The sequence below is a fragment of the Panicum virgatum genome, chromosome 5N (genome assembly GCF_016808335.1).
Source record: "Panicum virgatum strain AP13 chromosome 5N, P.virgatum_v5, whole genome shotgun sequence".
In the NCBI taxonomy this organism is placed as follows: Eukaryota; Viridiplantae; Streptophyta; class Magnoliopsida; order Poales; family Poaceae; genus Panicum; species Panicum virgatum.
In genome coordinates this window covers 9,295,356-9,315,467 of record NC_053149.1, presented here as the reverse complement: position 1 = coordinate 9,315,467, position 20,112 = coordinate 9,295,356, and the positions used below count along the sequence as shown (strand labels likewise).

The window sequence follows — 20,112 nt, the reverse complement described above, 5'->3', positions numbered from 1 at the left end:
GGTCCGGCGTCGCCTTGGTGGTGGGACTGGGGGTCGACTGGTGCTTGCTGGTGGCGCCGTGGTGATGCTTCGGGCGGTGTCGGGCCTCTTCCGGTTGAGGCGTTGCGGAGGAGAGGAGGGGCGAGTTACTGCCTAGTCCAAGTGTGTGCGACAGGCATGGTGCTGAGTCCGGCGAAAGCCTTCACTGACGATTGGTGGTGGCAGCGCCCTTGTGGCGCCGTTCTTCCTGCTGGGGGCACCACTGTGATACATTGTGTCCTACTGCACGGGGTCCTCTAGGGTGAAAACCCTGTCCATTTATGGACGTGCGACGGCGGCGCTATTGGCGTTGTGCCTTCCTTGGAGGCACCGCATCTAGAGACCCGCTTTGGCTATGCAGTGGTGGTGGTTAGTTGGCAGTGTTGCTTGTGCGCAATGGCAGAGGGGGCGCGCGTAGTCCGTGCTGTTATGGAGGTGCAGAGGGCCCATGTGTGCTGGAGGCCTTGAGTTGGCACGCATGGTGCGGTGGTAACTCCGGTGACGGCTAGACGGATGTGTCGCTCTCATTGCGGTTTCAGATATCTGAGTCCTTGGTAAAGGAGTGCGAGGTAGTGGGAGAGGCGAGACCCCTACGCAGAGTGGCCAAGATCAGTGGTTTCACCGGCGCTGCGACGAAAGTGTTCTTCTGAAGCTCCACTGGGACAGGGGGATTGACGATCGTCTGTGTGCAGCTTGAGGGGATAGTCCCATTGTGGAGGAGTTCGAGCTGCTGCTCAGGCCTGCAGCGAGCCGTGACATTTGGCGTGGCACAGCGTTGATGACGACGGCGCAGTTCGTGGGTGGCTTCTTTTGGTTCCTCTCCCAGGTTGTGGCGGTGTAGTATTTTGTTGTGTGCGTTGTTTGCGTGTGTTATTTGTGTGGTGGTGGTGTTCGCTTCGGCGCATTACATGACGTGGCAGTGCTCTTGCCTTTTATTAAAAAAAAAGAGCGCGGTCCCGGGCGCGTTGGGACTGTAGTGTGCAAATTTCGCACCCGAATTCGCGAGGTTGAATTGATGTCACTTGCGCTCGGCCCCTTGGCCGGTCACCTACCTTACTGAATGACACATTCCTTTGCCGTTTTCTTGCCGATTTGACGTGAAACTTTGGCAAACAACTCGGGCATTCCGCGACAGCCAGCCTTGCTTGATCCACAGACCTGTCCAGGACCCGGCTTGCTTCACCGTGCAGTGAGTTGTAACTGCCTCTTGCCAGAAAGGCAGAAACATCTGGGAGGAGGAGCAGTGCTGCTGAGATCAAGTTTTCTAGTCTGAATGATGGAAACCTTTTGGCATTCCCAACCGAACTGCTCGACGCACACAACGGCACGTGGGTATAATTAGCGTCACACGTCTCCCTCTTGTTGGGCCCTGCCTGTCTCATTGCGGGAAGCCAGGTTCTTCGTGGCTGGTCTTGGCTCCCGTCCTCCATATCACTAACCACCGATTAATCATGTTGCCATTGAGTCAAACCATCTCGCTGTTGCTCGTGGAGTCGTGGGCTCCTCCATATCCCGTCCACCGCGGCTGCTGCAACAGGGAGATCGATCACTGTCAATGCCATCGTCGGCTTCTTGCATTGCAGGTGCGTCGGGATCACCAAGGAGACCGAGCTTATATTAAAGACGCTCGTGGCTCTGTCGCACGGCCACATCGCACGAACGCGACGGTCCAACTGCCCCCCAGTTAGGCAGAAAAAATTGGGTACGGACCGTCCGCACCCAGCCTCCCGTGAGGACCCGTTCCTGATGATCAGCGCGTGGCCACAGATTTGATCCGACGCTCATGACCTTCAGGCTCGTTCGAGACCTGCAGGCTTGCGGACGCACGCATGCTGGCTCGGCTCGCAGCGCTCGGTTCCCACCTTTGGCTCGCGTGTCCATCGAACGCCCACTACGTCGGGAGCCCTAACATTTGGCAGCCGCCGCAAGCAAGGGCATTTCCATCTCTGATCGCAGATCGAACGCCACTACGCCGGGAGCCCTAACATTTGGCCACCACCGCAAGCAAGGGTGTTTCCATCTCTAATCGCACCAAGCAAGGGCAGCCGCCAAGCACCATGGCAGGAGAAGCTGATCCAGACATTCCAACCACTGCAGCCGTCATGCCGGTAGGAGGACAGGTGAAACAAAGCGGTTTCCGATTATCACCAATGGTGTCGTTTGTGCCTGCCCTAGCAAACGACAGGGAGCAGACAACACAGGTAGGATGCATCGTTATTTTAACATTATAGTGTTTCACAGGCATCTCTCGTTGATTATGTGTTATGTACTCTTCATTGATTTGTGGCCATATGCTAGAGTCCACAAAATTCCAGTGAAGACAACAACACAATTGTGCATGAAGCAATATCAGAGAAAGCACAAGATGAGGTAACCAAATTAAAAAAAATCACATTATGAATTCAGAGTTACGTAAATTTAATTTATATCACATTGTACAATAGGTGGTTCATGAAATTGGCCAAGATTTGATCGTTCCTGAAGTTGGTATGGCTTTTGATCCAGAGGAGAAAGCTTGCGAGATCTACAACACCTATGCCGATAAGGTTGGGTTCAGTATTAGAAAGAGTCATTCAAAGCTCCGAGAAGACAAAACTATATATCAGAAATATATAGTTTGTAGTAATGAAGCATATCGACGAAACAAGTCATCACATAAAGATATTACAAGGACAAGTTGTGAGGCTCGTGTTCAGTTCAATATTAGCAAAGAGGGAATATGGACAGTGCAGAAGGTTGTACTTGATCACAATCATTATCCTGCTAGTCCAAATAAGTTGCACAAGCTGAAGTCCCAGCGGCGTGTTACAGAAGCAGACAGGATGCTAATTAGTCAGATAAGGGAAGCTGAGATAAAGCCAGCCCAAGTGTATGAGTTCATGAAGGAGTTTTATGGAGGAGCTTTATGGAGGAGCTAACAAAGTCCCATTATCAAGGATGGACTGCAATAACGCAATTGGCCGCGAGCGCAAAAAGTACTTAGAATCCAATGATGCGCAAACATTGTTGGAATACTTGAAGAATAAGCAAATAGAGGATCCTACATTCTTTTATGCAATTGAAATAGATGAGGAAGATGGTCGGATAGCTAATTTCTTTTGGGCAGATGGTCAATCTATTATGGATTATGCATGTTTCGGTGATGCTGTGTCATTTGACACCACATTTCATACTAATAAGTTTGAAATGACTTTTGCTCCAATTCTTGGAACTAACCATCACAAGCAAACAATAATTTTTGGGGATGCACTGATATTTAATGAGACTATTGAATCATTTGTCTGGCCCTTTGAAACCTTCCTAACAGCAATGTCAGGTAAGCATCCAAGCACAATTTTTACTGATCAAGATGCAGCTATGGCAGGAACAGTTACTTATGTATTTCCAAATACAAGCCATCGTCTTTGTTTGTTTCACATATATGTTAATGTCGCGAAACATTTGGGGCATGTAATTCATAAGCATCCTGGTAAGTTTCTACCAGATTTTAAGAGATGTGTCTATAAAGACAGATCAGAAGCTATTTTCATCCAGAAGTGGAATGAATTATTATCTGAGTATAAGCTTGTGGACAACGAATGGATGAAAAATTTATATAATTTGAGGAAAAAGTGGCCGCTATCTATCGTGACTCCTTCACAGCTGACATGAACTCAACTCAAAGGAGCGAAGATATGAATAATGTATTCAAGAAAAGATTCCATAGGAGACTTGGACTTTCGGAACTCCTTGCAGAATGTGATAAGGTTTCTGCTAGCCTTCATGAAAATGAGTTAGATGCATATTTTAATTCACGTCGAAAGACCCCAGTTACTTACATCCCAAATTTACCCATGTTGAAGACTGCGGCTGAATCATATACAAAGGGGATGTTTTTGGAGTTTGAGGAAGAGTTTAAAGAACAATTTTCATTCTCATGGAAGTTGGTACAAATTGATGGGTCAATCTTAACATAAGAGGTTGCACATATGCACTCTAATCAGTACTATAGATATGACTGCTACATGTTCTTGCCGAAAGTTTGAATGTATAGGTATGTATGTACACACATTTATCAATAATTACCTATTGTTTCTAATATACTATGGGCATATGTAATTAAGTATTTATCTTGTAGGTATATTGTGCAAGCATGCCTTAAAAGTCTTAAATGCAAATAATGTGTTTAATTTGCCACCACAATACATAATGGGAAGATGGACAAAATATGCAAAAAGAGGATTTTATGTTGACAAACAAGAAAGTGGGAGTGAAAGTAACAAAACATGGGCTGCACATATCTCACGAATGGCGACATCCATAGCATTGAAGTGTTCAGTGTCAAAAGAACTTCTTCATGATTTGGAGAAAGGCATGCAAAACTTGGATTTGGAAGCAGATGCTTATCTGAACAAGATGAAAGAGAAGTATGATGAGGTTCCTCTAGTATCAACTGTCTGTGCAAGAGACCCATTGAAAGGCAAAATATCATTTAAAATTCCTCATGTGGTAAAAACCGCAAAGAAAAAACGGTTACACCAAATGTACTTGACAAAAAAACATGGAAAAAGCATAAAAGAGCTAAGAAGAAAGGTACTGATCCAATCTTTTTGTAGCTGATTTTGTTTCCATATTTGCTACTTCTATAGTTTTTCTTATTTTAATCTTTGCGTTTAGGAGATCCAAATAATGCTATAACAAATAAAGATGAAAGTACTGTTCCAGATCAATTCATCGTAAGTCATCAATTTGACTATTCATTTTCCCTATATTATTTACTTAAAAGGAATTCTTATGAACAATTTTGTATCTATGACACAGGACCTTGATGCTGGTGACAATGGTGAAACTAGTGTCATGTCAAACTTTACAAATACTTCAACCATGTCTTCCCCACTAGATGGATATCTTCCTGCGACAAAGCCAAACATTGCAAATTCTATGGTTGAGCAATCTTCTGACATACCTGCACCTTACATCCAAGGAGGATTTACAGATCTTTTACACGGAGTTCTGCAAGAAGCCGCAATGTCCTCATCTTCTAGAAAGTTATATTTCGATGAAAATATGTAAGTGTGTTCTGTTGATTAATATCCCAATTTGCATTATTCTTACTAGGTTGAGCTGCATTAAAAAAATGTAAAAAGTAGGAAACTGAGAGGAAACTACTAGATCCATGTACGGGCTAGAAAAGAAGATTCGTGCTGGTGCCCAATCATAGAAAATCAACAGGCACCACCATCCTCCGGTCCTCGCGGGGCGCTCCGACCTCCGGTGGTGGCGGCGGACATGCTCCAACGGCGACGGCGGCGAACGGCGAGGAGTCTAGTGGCAGACGAGCTCAGGGCGGCGGCGGCAGCAAGCGACCTTGGGAGCGGCGGAGGCGGCGGGCGACCTCGGGGCGACGGCGACAGCAACGGTGGGCGACCTCGCGGCCCTAACGGCGAGGGCAGGTGGGGGACGGGTGTTGTGCGAGATGCGGTGGGGAAGAAACGCGAGCCGAGCCTGGGAGCCAAGCGCTGCGATGCAGCAGCGCTGTGCGAGCCGAGCCAACAACACCGGGAGGCGGGCGAGCTGGTTCAAGCCTGGGAATTCCCAAGTACACGCGTCATAATTTGATTGGCCGTCCGCACGATGCCGGGTGAGGACCATTCGCACCCAATTTTTTTCCAGCTAGGTGGGCACCCGGGTATCGGAGCTATGCCGCGAGAAACATTACCATGCATTTCTCCACGGATCCGGCCGGTTAGGGGGAGTTTGGTGGCAAAGATAGAAATATCTAATTTAAAATTAAAATTTATCATTAAACTGAACAAGTATATTTGTACTTCTGTGCACGGTGGATCCAGTGGTGGGGTGGGGGTACCGCCGGAAATCATATAGAGCCCCCCTAAGCTCTTCCTGCAAATTTGTTGAGGAGGAATGAGGAGGGAAAGGGGGAGGGGAGTAGGAGGAAGAACAAGAGAGCCCTCTTGGCTCAATCCTACATTCGCCACTAAGTTATGTTTGGCAACATTAAATCTTTTAAGGTCTGTCAGTGCATAAACTATAGCTTTTCCCTTCATTTTTTCCCCTTTCAATATCGATGAGGTTAGAAACTTTTACGATATAATCCTTGTGTTAGTATTGGTTGCTCCCTCCGCAAAAAAAAATGGAAGTTATTTTTCTAAGTCAAACTTCTCTAAGTCCACTGATATCTGTCACAAGGAAATAGAGAAAAAAAATATTTTCCAAACATAACTAGCATTGCCAGTTGCATAACTTTTATTTATTGCAAACAACGGCTTATTGTTCGCGTGCATAGTCAAGAACAAGCACATACCACACAATAATGACACGAACTCACGACACACAATAACCATATATATGCTCGTGTATAGTAGGATCGGAGGACCGCATGACCTCTCGGTCCTGCATTTCCCAAGCTAAATTCGATCCAGCCCATGCTGGGATGCTCGCACATGCATTTAGCACTTTGGTCCGCACATGCCGAGGAAGGTGTCTGTGCACTTGAACTTGTTGCCGGAGTAGGTCTTCACGGCGACGCACTTCTTGCAGACGGGGTCGCAGTCCTTCCTGACGTCGTCGCAGGTGTAGAGCCCCGAGAAGGAGAAGTTGCAGTTGGTGCAGCACTTGAGCTGACCCGGGTTGATGTCGATCGCCTTGCTCTCGCCCACGGCTGCATTACATTCAGTACACATCTCGATCATGTATATGTCATCTCCAACAACCATAGATCGTTGTTGATCAAGGAAAAACTAACGACGCATACCATTTTCTTTTGCCACGGCTGCGAAGATCCCCATGATCAGGGCGGCCTGCAGGCACAGGAGCACCAGGAGCGTGCTGCTCTTCATGGTCGCTTCGCTTGGCGCTTCAGCTACCTGCAGTTTCCTGTACAAGCTTTTGTGTCTTGTGTTCTAGCTTGTTGTGCTGCCAATAGCGCGATGGAGAGGGCTCTACTTATAGGCGTCCAGATCTGAAATGCCATGCCGCCGTAGCTCTCTCTCTCTCTCTCTCTCTCTCTCTCTCTCTCTCTCTCTCTCTCTCTCTCTCTCTCTCTCTCTCTCTCTCTCCATCCAGACGGATGGATGGATACTTCGCATTCATGCATTTTGTTAGGCCAAACTTTGACCATGGCTGCGCGAGTCGTATGCCGCATTTGTTTTTCATGATCATGTCCAACCATCCTCATCAGCTCCCGGGTCCAGAATGGACTATCATACCAGCATAATTTATGTTCTGGCTAAACAGAGCTTGCTACTGTATATACATTAGCTGTAAACTTGTTGACCTTGCATGCATGTATGTGTTGAAAGGAGCTGTAAAATGGGATGTTCTGCCTTCCCTGTAGAGCAACTAACCCCGGTTTAATTTAAAAGTTCTAGCACGTTATGATTAGTTTGAGGAATATAATAGGGTGATCCATCACATTTTCACTCTTATTTTCAGTTTGGTTTGGAAAATGAAATAGGTTGATCCATGATTGTAGTTTATTATGAGTAATGGGGTTTTATCCCACACAAATTTGTGGGGTTAAACTCATCCTGTCATGCATTCCATTCTAGATGAGGTGATTAACTTAAACCTCATAATAATGCATCTTGTCCAATCAGGCAGTGCATTTTATTTTGTTGGACTGGCTAACTACCACTTGGTGAAGAACGGCACGTCCTAGAAAAAAAGAGCAGGTGATCATTTCTTTAAAGCATCATCAATGATATAATGGTTAGTTAAATGCAAGCAGCTGTGGAAGTCATCTTTTATAGTGGTGGATGCGTGAGAATAATGAACTATTCCTTCATCTAAAATGATACTACTACATATCAGGATTTAAATTTGTACCAACGAATTTTGCAGCCACGAGTGTTTTTCGGTTGGGGACGCCGTAAAAGTTGTACGCTGGTTTTCCGATCCAATAATTTTTTGAAAGACGCCGATTTATAGCTAGTTAAATTGTATTTTTAGAGCAGCGGAAGAGAGGAAAATCCAGAAATATCCTTTGACTGCCAATTCTTTGGCTGCTGCCAAGCGCCGGCCGTCGTCGCGTCGGCGCAGCTGCTCGTTCCGCTATCAAAGCCAAAACGTTTCACACTGCCTCATGAATGCACGATTGAGTATATAAAAAAATGCATCCCAGCAGCATCTGCGTCTCGCCGCGTGGACCAGTCAGCCATTTCTGTCACGTTGTGGTGGCCCCGAAGGCCGGCGGCTATTGCCTACAAACGCCACCGGTTTGACGCCGACGTGTCGTGTGGCATGAGCGTGACTGATGCCTGTCTAGCTGCTAGTTTTTTTTAGGAAGTCTAGCTTTTTTTAGGAGGTGTGCCAACTTTACTCAAACAGCGTAGGTAGTACAAATTCCATCAAAAAAATCAAAAAACCAAATATGTCTTCCTAATGATTCATAAATCGAGCTTCTAGCTAAAGCATGGGCATCAGTGTTCGACGCCCTCCCTTCATGGACAATTTCTGCTCTTTCGAAATTCGCCATACCAGCCTTCATCTCTCTGATACATGGCCGTATCGACCCATTCCAGGCCCTGCCATGCTTCGGACAGCACAGGCGCAGTCTGTGGCAATCCGCACCCTCCTGATCATGAGGTCCGCTGCAAGGGCTAGGCCTTCACGGCACGCTAGCACTTCCGCCGTCTCCGGGTCGGATATGCCCTTCATCACTAGGGCCGACGCTCCCATGAAAGCGCCCGCCCCATCCCTCGCCACCGCCGCCATCGTCACAATATCAGAATTCTTCGAAAGTGCGGCGTCGACATTTACCTTCATCAGGCCTTGTGGGGGCGGAATCCATTTGGCATAGCCGTCTCCAAGTCTGCAATAAACCTCTCTATGAAGCTGTGAGTGGACAACGGGCTCTGAAAAATATTTTCATGAATTGCCTTCCTCCTCGCATGCCAAATTGCCCACAAAGTTACAACAAGTCTCACCAACTTATCATGAGCGAGACCTGCTATTGCTTCGTGGATCCACCCGCGTGCATTGTCATCTTGTGCCGTTCCCGTGTCGTGACCAGCATCCGGTAAGCCGATCTAACAGAGAAAACTCCGGACTTCTCGTAATGCCAGGCCCAAAAATCCTCCTACCTCCGCCCAGACAGCGGAATGCTTCTGATCAGCTCGCCATCCATCGGCAGGAAGTGTGTGTCCACCGCTTGTAAGTCCCATGTAAACGTCAGCGGGTTAATCAGTTCACTGACCTTTCCCGGCGGTGTGTCATTGATGCAGCATATTGGTCGTAGCTGCCCATCCCTCGGAAGCCAAATTGAGTGCCACACCTCTGTATCTTCCCTGGTTCCAATCCTACGAATTAAGCCTTGTTTGAGCACTTCTTTGCCATCGACAATAGCCCGCCAAACTCTAGATGGAGAGGGTCCCAGGTCTGCGTCCAAAAATAAGTTGCTCGGAAAGTACACTACTTTGAGAACCCTTGCGCTATGCGAATCAGGATCTTGCAGGATCCGCCACGCCTGTCGTGCCAGCAGTGCAAGGTTGAAAATCTCTATGTCTCGGAAACCCATGCCTCCCATGTATTTTGGTTTGGCCATCTCCTCCCATGCGACCCAGCATGTCTTCCTTTTACCCTCCTTGTTTCCCCACCAGAAACTCCGGAGTAGATTGTCAATGTGCTGGCATAGCCCCCGTGGTAGTCTGAAGCATGACATAGAAAAAGTTGGGATCGCTTGTGCTACAGACTTGATCAGGACTTCTTTTCCTCCAGATGAAAGAGTCTGTTCCATCCAGCCTTGAACTCGCTTCCACACCCTATCTTTTAGGTACTTGAATGCCCCATTTGTTGAGACACCAACATCCGAGGGCATGCCCAGATACTTCTCACTCAATGCAACATTATGGACCTGTAAGGAGTCCATGACAGCCTCACGAATGCTCCCACTAACACCTTTTGCAAAATGTATCGAAGATTTATCCATATTAATCCGCTGCACAGAGGCTTGGCAGTAGATGTGTAGCACATCCTTCACCTGATCCGCACTCTCCCGGTTTGCCTTAAAAAACAGCAAGCTGTCATCTGCGAACAGTAAGTGACTAACCATTGAAGCCGAGGCTGCCACTGTGATTCCCCTGAGGTTCGATGACTGGATTCTGGACTTCAAGAGGCACGAAAGGCCCTCTGCAGCTAGCAAGAACAAATAGGGTGAGACTAGATCCCCTAGCGGATCCCTCTAGAAGGTACAAACCTCTCCTGTCGCTCCCCATTAAAAAGAACAGAGAAAGAAACCGAGGTTACCAATCTCATAATGGTGTCGACCCACAAACGATGAAAGCCAAGCCGTAACATAATAGCCTGTAAATAGCTCCACTCTACCCGGTCATAGGCTTTTCTCATATCCAGCTTGAGGGCAGCGAACCTGCTGTCGCGGGCTCTCTTCTTCTTCATGAAATGCATACACTCATAAGCTGTAATTATATTGTCAGTAATCGAGCGCCCTAGCACAAAGGCTGACTGCTCATCTGAAATAAGATCAGGGACACCTTCTTCAGCCTATTGGCCATCACCTTGGAGGCAATTTTATACACCACGTTGCAAAGACTTATTGGCCGAAACTGGCCTAGCTCCTCTGGGCTATCGACTTTTGGAATGAGCACAATACAAGTGTTATTAAATATTGATGGATCATCCTCCCCCCTCAGTACTCTGAGGACAACCGCAGTTACCTCATCGCCGCATAATTCCCAATGGCGCTGGAAAAAATGTGTTGGCATGCCATCTGGCCTAGGCGCCTTGGTCGGAAACATTTGGAAAAGAGCTATTTTTACTTCCTCCTTCTCGAAGGGCGCCAACAGTCCCTCATTCATAGCCGTTGTCACCTTAACAGGGACTGTGTTCAAAACACGGTCCATATCAGTCGTGCCTTCTGATCGGTACAACGTCTTATAGAAATCTGTCGCCATAGCTCCCATCTCGTCCTCATTCTCAGTGAACTGACCATTTGATTTCTTGAGCTTTGAGATTTTATTTTTCCTCCTTCTTTGGCTGGCCCTAAGATGGAAGAATTGTGTGTTCGTGTCGCCCGCTGACAGCCACATTATTTTGGATCGCTGTTTCCACATAAGTTCCTCCCTGTAATTCAGCTCCATAATTCTCTCCACCACCTTGATCTCTGCATGCGACGGCCCCACGCGCGAAGGAACTGATCTCATACGGTCGAGTTCCTCATTTAGCGCCTTCAACTCCTGGAGGACATGGCCAAACATCTGTGTATCCCACAAACTGAGACTCCCAGCTAAAGATGTCAACTTGTCATGCAATTCTCTAAGAGTATGCGCCTTCCCAGCGCCCTACCAAGTTCGAGCCAACATGGCCTCAAACTCGTCGTGAGACTCCCACATCACTGTAACATCCCGAAAATCCACAAAATAAATCACGCGCTAAGTTATTTTCAAAATTATTTTTTTGTCGTTGAGCTTGAGATCCTCCTAAAGCCCTAAACCCTAGATTCCGGAAACTTTTCCCTGTCCCGAACACCCGATGTCCCATCTTCTTTTTCACGCTCCGCGCGACGCGCTGCGTGTCACCCGACAATGCGCGCGTGGCCGACCAGCCCGCGGTCGCCGCCGCGGATTTCGCTGGCACGCACATGATCTCTCTACTCTCTCCCTCTTTCCCTTTTTCTTTTCATTTTCCATTTTTCCTTTTTCTTTTCCATTTCCTCTTTTCTTTTCTTTTCTTTCTCCTCTCTCCTTCCTTCTCCCTCCCCCCTTCTGCTCTGTCCCGCTCCCCCCCCCCCCGAACGCTGCTCGCAGCCACGCCCGCTCGCCACCCCGGCCGCATCACGCTCCCGGCCTGCCCACGCACCGCGCACATGCGCGCGCACATGCACGTTGCGACGCCCAGCCCGGCCGCCTGCCCCGCGCAGACGCCCTGCCCTCACACCACCAAAGCGTGCACGCACGTGGCGCTCGGCGCACCGAGCCGAGACGCCCGCGCCACGCCGTGGCCGCCTGTAACACCCTAATTTAAATTTCAGTATTTATTAATAAATTTAATTGGCCTTATTTAATTTCCTAAGGTTTATTGTGTTTAGTTGGCATTTAATCTAATTTTTGTTCCTTAATTAATTAAAAATTTATCATAGGTTTAAATTTTTGTTGCATTCATGCTGGTGCATAATTTTATTTGAGTGTGGTTTGAATTCAAATTCAAATTTGAATTCAAACTTTGTTTGAATTAGATTAAGAAATGAGAAGAATAGGAAATAGGAAAGGAAAATAGAAAGCCCAAAACCCAGCCCAACCCCAAGGTCTGGCCCAACCCACTCCCCTCCTTTCCCCCCCCCCGCTCGGCCCAGTCCGGCCCGCGGCCCATCCCTCCGCAAGCCTGCTTCCCGCGGCCTGCCTCCGCTCCACGCGCCTCGCGCCCGGCCCGCCCGCGCTCCCCGCTCCGCTGCCCCTGCCACCGGGCCCCGCTCACAGCAGACCAGCGCTCCGCTCGCCCGACCCCGTCTCGCTGCAGCCCGGGCCCGCCTGCCAGCTCCCTCTCCCCCGTTCCTTCCTCCCCGCCGCGAAACAAAGCCCGAGATCACCAGCGAGGACGCCGGGATCCTTATCCCGCTGCGCCCCGCCGCGATCTCCGCCCGGCCCCTCTTTTTAGCCCGCAGCCGCACCCCTGCGACCTGCCTCCAACCCTAGCCGCCGCCTCCGCGCCGCTCTGCCCCGTCTCGCCAAGCTCCGCCGCGCAGAGCTCTGCGCCGCCGTAAATCCATCACCCCGCTGCATCCCAGCCACAGCCAACCCCCCCGCAGGAGCTCCGCCCCGTGCTCAAGATCCGCCCCGACCTCGCTTGCCCCGGTCCGAGCCACGTCCGCGCCAGATTTTCAACCCGCGACCGCCGCCGGTGAGTTGCTCCGCCGTGGCAATTTCACGCCGTCGGAGCACCCCGGACCACCCTGACCGTCGTGGCTTCCTTGTAGGCACCCCTGGAGCCGAACCGAGGAGCCTAGGAGCCCGGAGACGCCCCCCTTCGACCCATCCGCGCGCTCCGCCCGAGCGCCGCCCGCGACCCTCGCCGCCGTCGCCCCGCCGACGCGACCTCGACCACCCCGCGCCCTCGGTGAGCCCCCAGCGCCTCCCTTGTTGTTTTCACTAGATATCTTGGCCCGTAGACCGCTTTAGCGCCTAGGACGCCGCACGCCGGCGATGCGCCGCCGCGCCTTCCGCCCCTCGCCGTGGCGAGCCCCGCTCAAGCCCGGCCGAGCCATGCTTTCGCCTCCAGTGGCTTGCGCATGCCACGTGGATGCCAACCGACCCAAGCCCGGGTCAGATTGACCCCCGGAGCGCCGGTTTGGGCGTCTCCGACGAGCCCTCCGCCGCGGGAGCCCCCTCGCCGGCGACAAATCGCCGCCGCACCACGCCCAACCTCCCTGGGCCGCTCGATCCCAGAAGCACGGCTCAGATTAGATCGGCGCCGCATTAGATCTCGGCCGCCAGATCCAGATCCAGCGGTCTGGATCCACGCGTACCGGTCAACGTCAGTAGGTTTTGCAAAAGAGACCCTGGATTTCATAGAAATAAACCCGCCGTCCTTGGTAGTTGAAAAATAATTCCAAAACCACCCCTGTTTTTACGTTTTAGACCCTGAACTTCTTTTAAATGGAACCCGCAGTCCACCCGGCCATTGCCCTTGGTCTTTTTGCACGCTATCCCCCTGTGTTTAATGTTATTTACGTTTTAGTCCTCGGTTTTAGCAGAAAAGACCCTGGAATCCTGTTTTTCTTACAAATAAGCCCCTGAACCTTGTTTTTAGCCTAGAAAATGCGTTTTAGCTCCGTTTTTAGCGTTCTTTATATCCACGCGATCGTTGTAACGCGTAGAACAGTATTAGAGTAGTTTAGTGTGCTGTTTTTATGTATTGATGTATTGTTTCTTAGTTTTTGTTAGTGTTTGCTTGTATGCTTATTCCTGTGCATTGTTTTGGCCATGTGTTCGTGAGTAGACGCTGATCCAGTTGAGGAGCCCCAGTACCAGTACCCGGAGCAGCCGTCTTGCGAGCACTTTGAGCAGCAGCCAGAGCAGTACGAGGAAGGCAAGTATAACATGAACAACCTATCACTTTAAATACAATTTCATACTGCATTTTAATACTGTATGCCTATAAGGATTTCCTAGCCACTTTATATCCTTTATATATACCTTTGGGTTGCATTTTGGTTAGTTGTGCTAGGTTGCTGCGCTATAACACACTCTGGTCCTTTTTAATTAATTTGATTAATGTTTTACTTGAACTTAATTCTGAGAGTGGCACTCTGTGTGGCTTGAGTGGCTCACTTCTCGCTAAAAGATGTTTTTTTTAGAAACATGGTTTAGGGTGCCAGCACGGTGCTTAGTGCTTGGTTGGCCACTCTCCATAAGGACCGGTTCATAGAGCGACAACCTGGGACAACAGCGCTACCACAAGACTGGAATGGGACGGTCTTGGCTTACTAATTAGGCCATTTTGGTTCGGGAGTAACTTACCGACGGGGCATGGGGGGTGGTGAGCTTCAATGGTGGCCAGGCTACGAGGCTGGTCTGTGTGTCTTGTACCCCCTCGAGGTGGTTACCATCGTTGCGGAGCCTGATTCCTTAGCGGTTACACCTTACCAACGTGTCCTTTGTAACGGCCTCGTAGTGAGTCGCTAGTCATCTCACCTAAGGAAGTGTGATGAACAACTGGCGTAGCTCACGACTTGTGGGTAAAGTTGTGCAACCTCTGCAGAGTGTAAAACTGGTATACTAGCCGTGCTCACGGTTATGAGCGGCCCAGATCCTCCTTTTGATTAGTGAAGTTATCTCCTTCCGACGAGGGAGGTGCTTCTCGGGGTTTACCTTGGTGGCTTGGTTTCGGTTTGGTTCCCAGTAGTAACATGAATAAACTTGATTAATTACTATGTAACTGGGTTAATGGTAATTCATCAACTAGTAGTAAATAGCTTAAATAAAATCTGCCAACACTTAAAAGCTAATGCAGTTGAGTCAGCCAGCCTAGAGCCTCATAGTTTGTGTTATACTTGTTGAGTACAAGTTGTGTACTCACCCTTGCCTCTTCTCTACTTTTTCCTCTTGGCTACGCTACTGCTGCTCAGTTCCTGCCGACGCGAGGGAGTTCGCTCAGCGCTTCCAGGACTACGAGGACTTCTAGGTGCTTCGTCTCCCAGTCGACGTCCCTGTGGCGCCCCGCTTCAGCTTCGGAGAGCTTTTACCGTATTTTGTACTTCGCTTCCGCTGTATCAGACATTTTGTCATTAATGTAATAAATAACATTCGTATTCGCTTTATTATATCTTTTTACGTGATATGTGCTATGATATACTGTTCATTCTGTTGTATATACGTGTGACCTGATCCTGGCACGTATATGATTGCTCGGTTTATGTTCTTTTATAAACCGGGTGTTACAGAGTGGTATCAGAGCCATATCGACTGTAGGACGAAGCCTAGATAGAACTGGTCGAGTTTTAGGACTTCTTCTCTCTAATCCTTGTCTGCTGAAACTATTTTACTATTATACCCCTTGACTTCTATGACCTTTACCCTTCTTGCCTTGATTTCTCTCTCTGAAGAATAGTTTCGTAGATTTTGGCCTGAATCAGTCATCTGACCACCATGAGTAATGGCTAGGTGACCTTTTATAATAAAACGATAGCACGTTCTGCGACGCGTTGTGTTAGTCGAGTCTTTTGTTAAACTCGGCTAAGTTGTGAAAATTGTCTGCTTGTTATTATGCTACATGTTTGATTTGGATTTTTGAATGATTGCGTAGCTTAGTAGTTTAATTTTGCTTAAAGAAAAATCACTCAGATGTTAAAGCTAACTAAATTAATAAAATGAGTTAGATCGTTGGGGGTAAAACAGTCAACTCTATCCTGTCTACTTTATCATGGCTGAGTCTTTTTCCGCAAAGAGTTATCATATCCATCTGGGTTTATTCCTGCAATATCCTTACTCGTGAAATCTTTTGTTCAAATCAGATGGTGAACACCAGGAGCACCGGTTCAGGTTCTGGCCAGCAGCAGGGTCAGAACAACCAGGGTACTGGGATCCCGATGCCTCCGCCTTTGACTCCGGAGCAGTACTTCCTAGCTCCAGATGCAGATGATGGCTACCCTGAACAACACTGTTCAGGCTCTTCAGCACGCTCACGCTCAGCCTCCGCCTCCTCCACCGCCGCAGCCTCGCGACAGGCGTGCTGAGTTTCTGAGGGGTCACCCGCCGACGTTTTCTCACACGTCCGACCCTCTTCAGGCTGACGACTGGCTCCGTGCAGTGGAGCGTCAGCTGGACATCGCCCAGTGCGATGACCGTGAGCGCGTCTTGTACGCAGCAGGACAGCTGCGAGGTGCAGCTTTGGACTGGTGGGAGTCCCACCCAGTGCACGACCGCGAGTCTCTCACCTGGCTCCAGTTCAGGGAGCGTTTCCGCAGCCACAACGTCCCCGCGGGCGTTATGAAGATGAAACAGAAGGAGTTCCTTGCACTGAAGCAGGTAATCTTAAATATAATCATTCCGCGGTTTCTTTTGAGCTAATGCCCCTTGTTCTATCCTTATGAGTCTTGAGTTAATCTTCCGATATCTATCTGTCTTTGTGAATTCAGGGGACTATGTCGGTCACGGAGTATCGTGATCGCTTTCTTCAGCTGGCACGCTACGCCCCTGCCGAGGTTGCGGATGACCGCAAGAAGCAGGAGCACTTCATGGAGGGTCTTGAGGACTACCTCCAGTACGCGCTGCTCAACCTCCGCTTCGACGACTTCAACCATCTGGTTGACAGTGCGCTCAACACTGAGCGTAAGCACTTGGAGATGGAGGACAAGAAGAGGAAGGTTGTCCCCGTTGCTTCCGGCAGCAACACTCGTCCTCGACTCCAGCCGCCCCAGCATTACCAGCAGCAGTACCGGCCTCCTCAGCAGTACCAGCAGAGGCCACCGCAGCAGTACCCGCCTCGACAGCAGCAGGCAGGTCAGGGCCCGAGGTTACCGGCACCTCCGGCTCGTGCTGCTCTACCAGCTCCACCGGCACCGCAGGCTCCACGTCCGGCAGCTCCTACCGGACAGCAGACTCCAGCACCTCGCGTCTGCTATCACTGCGGCCAGCCGGGGCACTACGCCAACACTTGCTCCCGGAAGGCGCAGGCGGGACAGCAGGGGCGCCCAGCTCAGCCCAGGGCGCCAGCACAGGGCAGGGTGAACCACGTGACGGCCGAGTCAGCGGCCGAGGCTCCCAACGTGGTTATTGGTACGTTCATGGTCAACTCCCATCCAGCTTCAGTGCTTTTCGATACTGGTGCTACTCATTCTTTCATCACCAAGTCATTTGTTGAGGAGCATAGTTTCTTTACCACTGCATTAAAGAACTGTCTGCTAGTTTCTTCACCGGGAGGGGAGTTGAGATCCCATATTGTTTGCCCCCGAGTCAGTGTAGCCATAAGGGGGGCAATGTTCAGTGCTGATCTGAGGGTGCTAGACACCAAGGGTATCGATGTGATTCTGGGAATGGATACTCTTGCCAAGTGGGGAGTCAGAATTGATTGTGCTCATCGAGCAGTTCACCTGACAGCATCTGATGGCCAAGAGGTGACAGTTAGTGCTTCAGAGCCTTCTGGATTTCTTCACCATATGGAGGCTAGACCCACGGACGGTATTCGCGTGGTGTCTGAATTCCCGGATGTCTTTCCGGATGATCTGCCAGGTATGCCGCCTGAACGCGCCATTGAGTTTTGTATTGATCTCTTGCCTGGCACAGCTCCTATTGCAAAGCGGCCCTACCGCATGGCACCTATAGAGCATGAAGAGGTCAAGAAGACTATTGATGAGTTGCTAGCCAAGGGCTATATCCGTCGCAGCTTCTCTCCTTGGGCTTTTCCATTATTGCTGGTAGATAAGAAGGATGGCTCGAAGAGGATGTGTGTGGATTATCGTGAGCTGAATGCAGTTACTATCAAGAACAAGCATCCACTGCCCCGTATTGAGGATCTCTTCGATCTGCTTCGAGGTGCTCGTATATTCTCGAAGATTGATCTTCGTTCGGGTTATTTTCAGCTGAGGATCCGCCCTGGGGATATTCCGAAGACGGCATTCACCTGCAAGTACGGGCTATATGAGTATACAGTCATGTCCTTCGGCTTGACTAATGCCCCGGCTTTCTTCATGCATCTGATGAACATGGTCTTCATGGATTATCTGGATGTCTTCGTGGTGATTTTCATTGATGATATTCTGATCTTCTCCAAGACCGAAGAAGAGCATGAGGAGCATTTGAGGCTCGTGTTGCAGAGATTGAGAGAGCATCAGTTGTATGCCAAGTTCAGCAAGTGCGAGTTCTGGATTGACGAGGTTCCATTCCTCGGTCATGTTATCTCTCAGGGAGGCATTGCTGTTGATCCGAGTAAGGTGAAGGATGTGCTCGAGTGGGAGACACCGCAGACAGTGAAGGAAGTCAGATCTTTCTTGGGCTTAGCTGGATATTATCGGAGGTTCATCGAGAATTTCTCCAAGATCGCGAAGCCTTTGACTTCTTTGCTGGAGAAGAATGTGGCTTTTTTGTGGACTGATGAGCGTCAGATGGCCTTTGATGAGCTGAAGAAAAGGTTGACTACGGCGCCAGTCCTGACTCTGCCAGACCAAACGAAGAGGTTCACGGTATATTGTGATGCTTCGAAGGATGGTCTTGGGTGTGTTCTGATGCAGGAGGGACAGAGTGATAGCTTATGCTTCACGGCAGCTACGCCGGCATGAGCTGAATTATCCTACTCATGATCTTGAGTTAGCCGCTGTTGTGCATGCTCTGAAGATTTGGAGGCATTACTTGTATGGGCAGCGGTGTGATATCTACACTGATCACAAGAGCCTCAAGTACATTTTCACGCAGAATGAGCTGAACATGCGGCAGAGAAGATGGCTAGAGTTGGTCAAGGACTATGATCTGGAGATTCACTATCATCCGGGCAAGGCCAATGTTGTAGCAGATGCTTTGAGCAGAAGAAGTTATGTCAACATGGCCGTGGCTTTCCAGATGCCTCCAGAGTTATGCGAGGAGTTCGAGCAGTTGAGTCTGGGCTTCTTGCATCATACCTCCAGTGCAGCATTTGAGGCAGTACCGACTCTAGAGGCAGAGATCAGGCAGCATCAGAAAGATGATGAGAAGCTGCAGGAGATCCGTGAGTTGCTCAAGAAGGGCAAGGCTCCTCATTTCAGAGAGGATGATCAGGGTACCTTGTGGTACAAGAACCGGATCTGCGTGCCTGATGTGCATGATCTCCGGAAGTTGATTCTGAGTGAGGCCCATGATACAGCTTACTCTATTCATCCGGGCAGCACGAAGATGTATTATGATCTGAAGGAACGTTTCTGGTGGTATGGGATGAAGCGTTCAGTGGCAGAGTACGTGGCTATTTGTGACATCTGTCAGCGTGTCAAGGCTGAGCATCAGAGGCCAGCAGGTCTGTTACAGCCTTTGAAGATTCCAGAGTGGAAATGGGAGGAAATCACTATGGACTTCATTGTTGGATTGCCTCGTACTCAGAAAGGGTACAACTCCATTTGGGTAGTAGTGGATCGTCTGACGAAAGTTGCTCACTTCATTCCAGTGAACACTACCTACTCCGGTGCTAGACTTGCAGAGTTGTACATCTCTCGGATTGTCTGCTTGCATGGTGTGCCGAAGAAGATTATATCTGACAGGGGGTCTCAGTTCACTTCTCGGTTCTGGGAGCAGCTCCATGATTCTCTGGATACGAAGCTGCGTTTCAGTACAGCTTATCACCCTCAGACAGATGGGCAGACAGAGAGAACCAACCAAGTGTTGGAGGATATGCTGAGAGCTTGTGCTATTCAGTATGGTACTAGTTGGGATAAGTGCCTGTCATTTGCTGAGTTTTCATATAACAACAGCTATCAGGCCAGTCTGAAGAAGTCACCCTTCGAGGCATTGTATGGCAGAAAATGCAGGACTCCTCTCTATTGGGATCAGATCGGTGAGAAGCAGCTCTTTGGCCCTGAGATCATAGATGATGCAGAGCAGATGGTTCAGGCTGTGCGAGAAAATCTGAGGATTGCACAGAGCAGGCAGAAGAGCTATGCTGGATGGCAAACGGAGAGACCTGACT

General features: G+C 49.3%; 1 protein-coding gene across 1 annotated transcript; it reads right to left on the bottom strand.

The window, feature by feature from the left end:
- Positions 1-6,223: 6,223 nt before the first annotated feature.
- On the bottom strand, positions 6,224-6,935 carry LOC120674092 (Bowman-Birk type wound-induced proteinase inhibitor WIP1-like). The gene is made up of 2 exons (XM_039955202.1): positions 6,770-6,935; positions 6,224-6,676 (listed from the first exon to the last, which is right to left on the bottom strand). The coding sequence occupies exons 1-2, from the start codon at positions 6,852-6,854 to the stop codon at positions 6,465-6,467; spliced, it is 297 nt and encodes a 98-aa protein (XP_039811136.1). The 5' UTR covers positions 6,855-6,935; the 3' UTR covers positions 6,224-6,464.
- Between the last annotated feature and the right edge of the window lie 13,177 nt (positions 6,936-20,112).

Bases quoted from the DNA above. Each gene is read 5' to 3' on its own strand.
- LOC120674092 (XM_039955202.1), bottom strand. From the start codon at position 6,854: ATGAAGAGCAGCACGCTCCTGGTGCTCCTGTGCCTGCAGGCCGCCCTG. The intron at 6,677-6,769 runs GTATGCGTCGTT...AATGTAATGCAG, and splicing joins AGCCGTGGCAAAAGAAAATG to CCGTGGGCGAGAGCAAGGCG.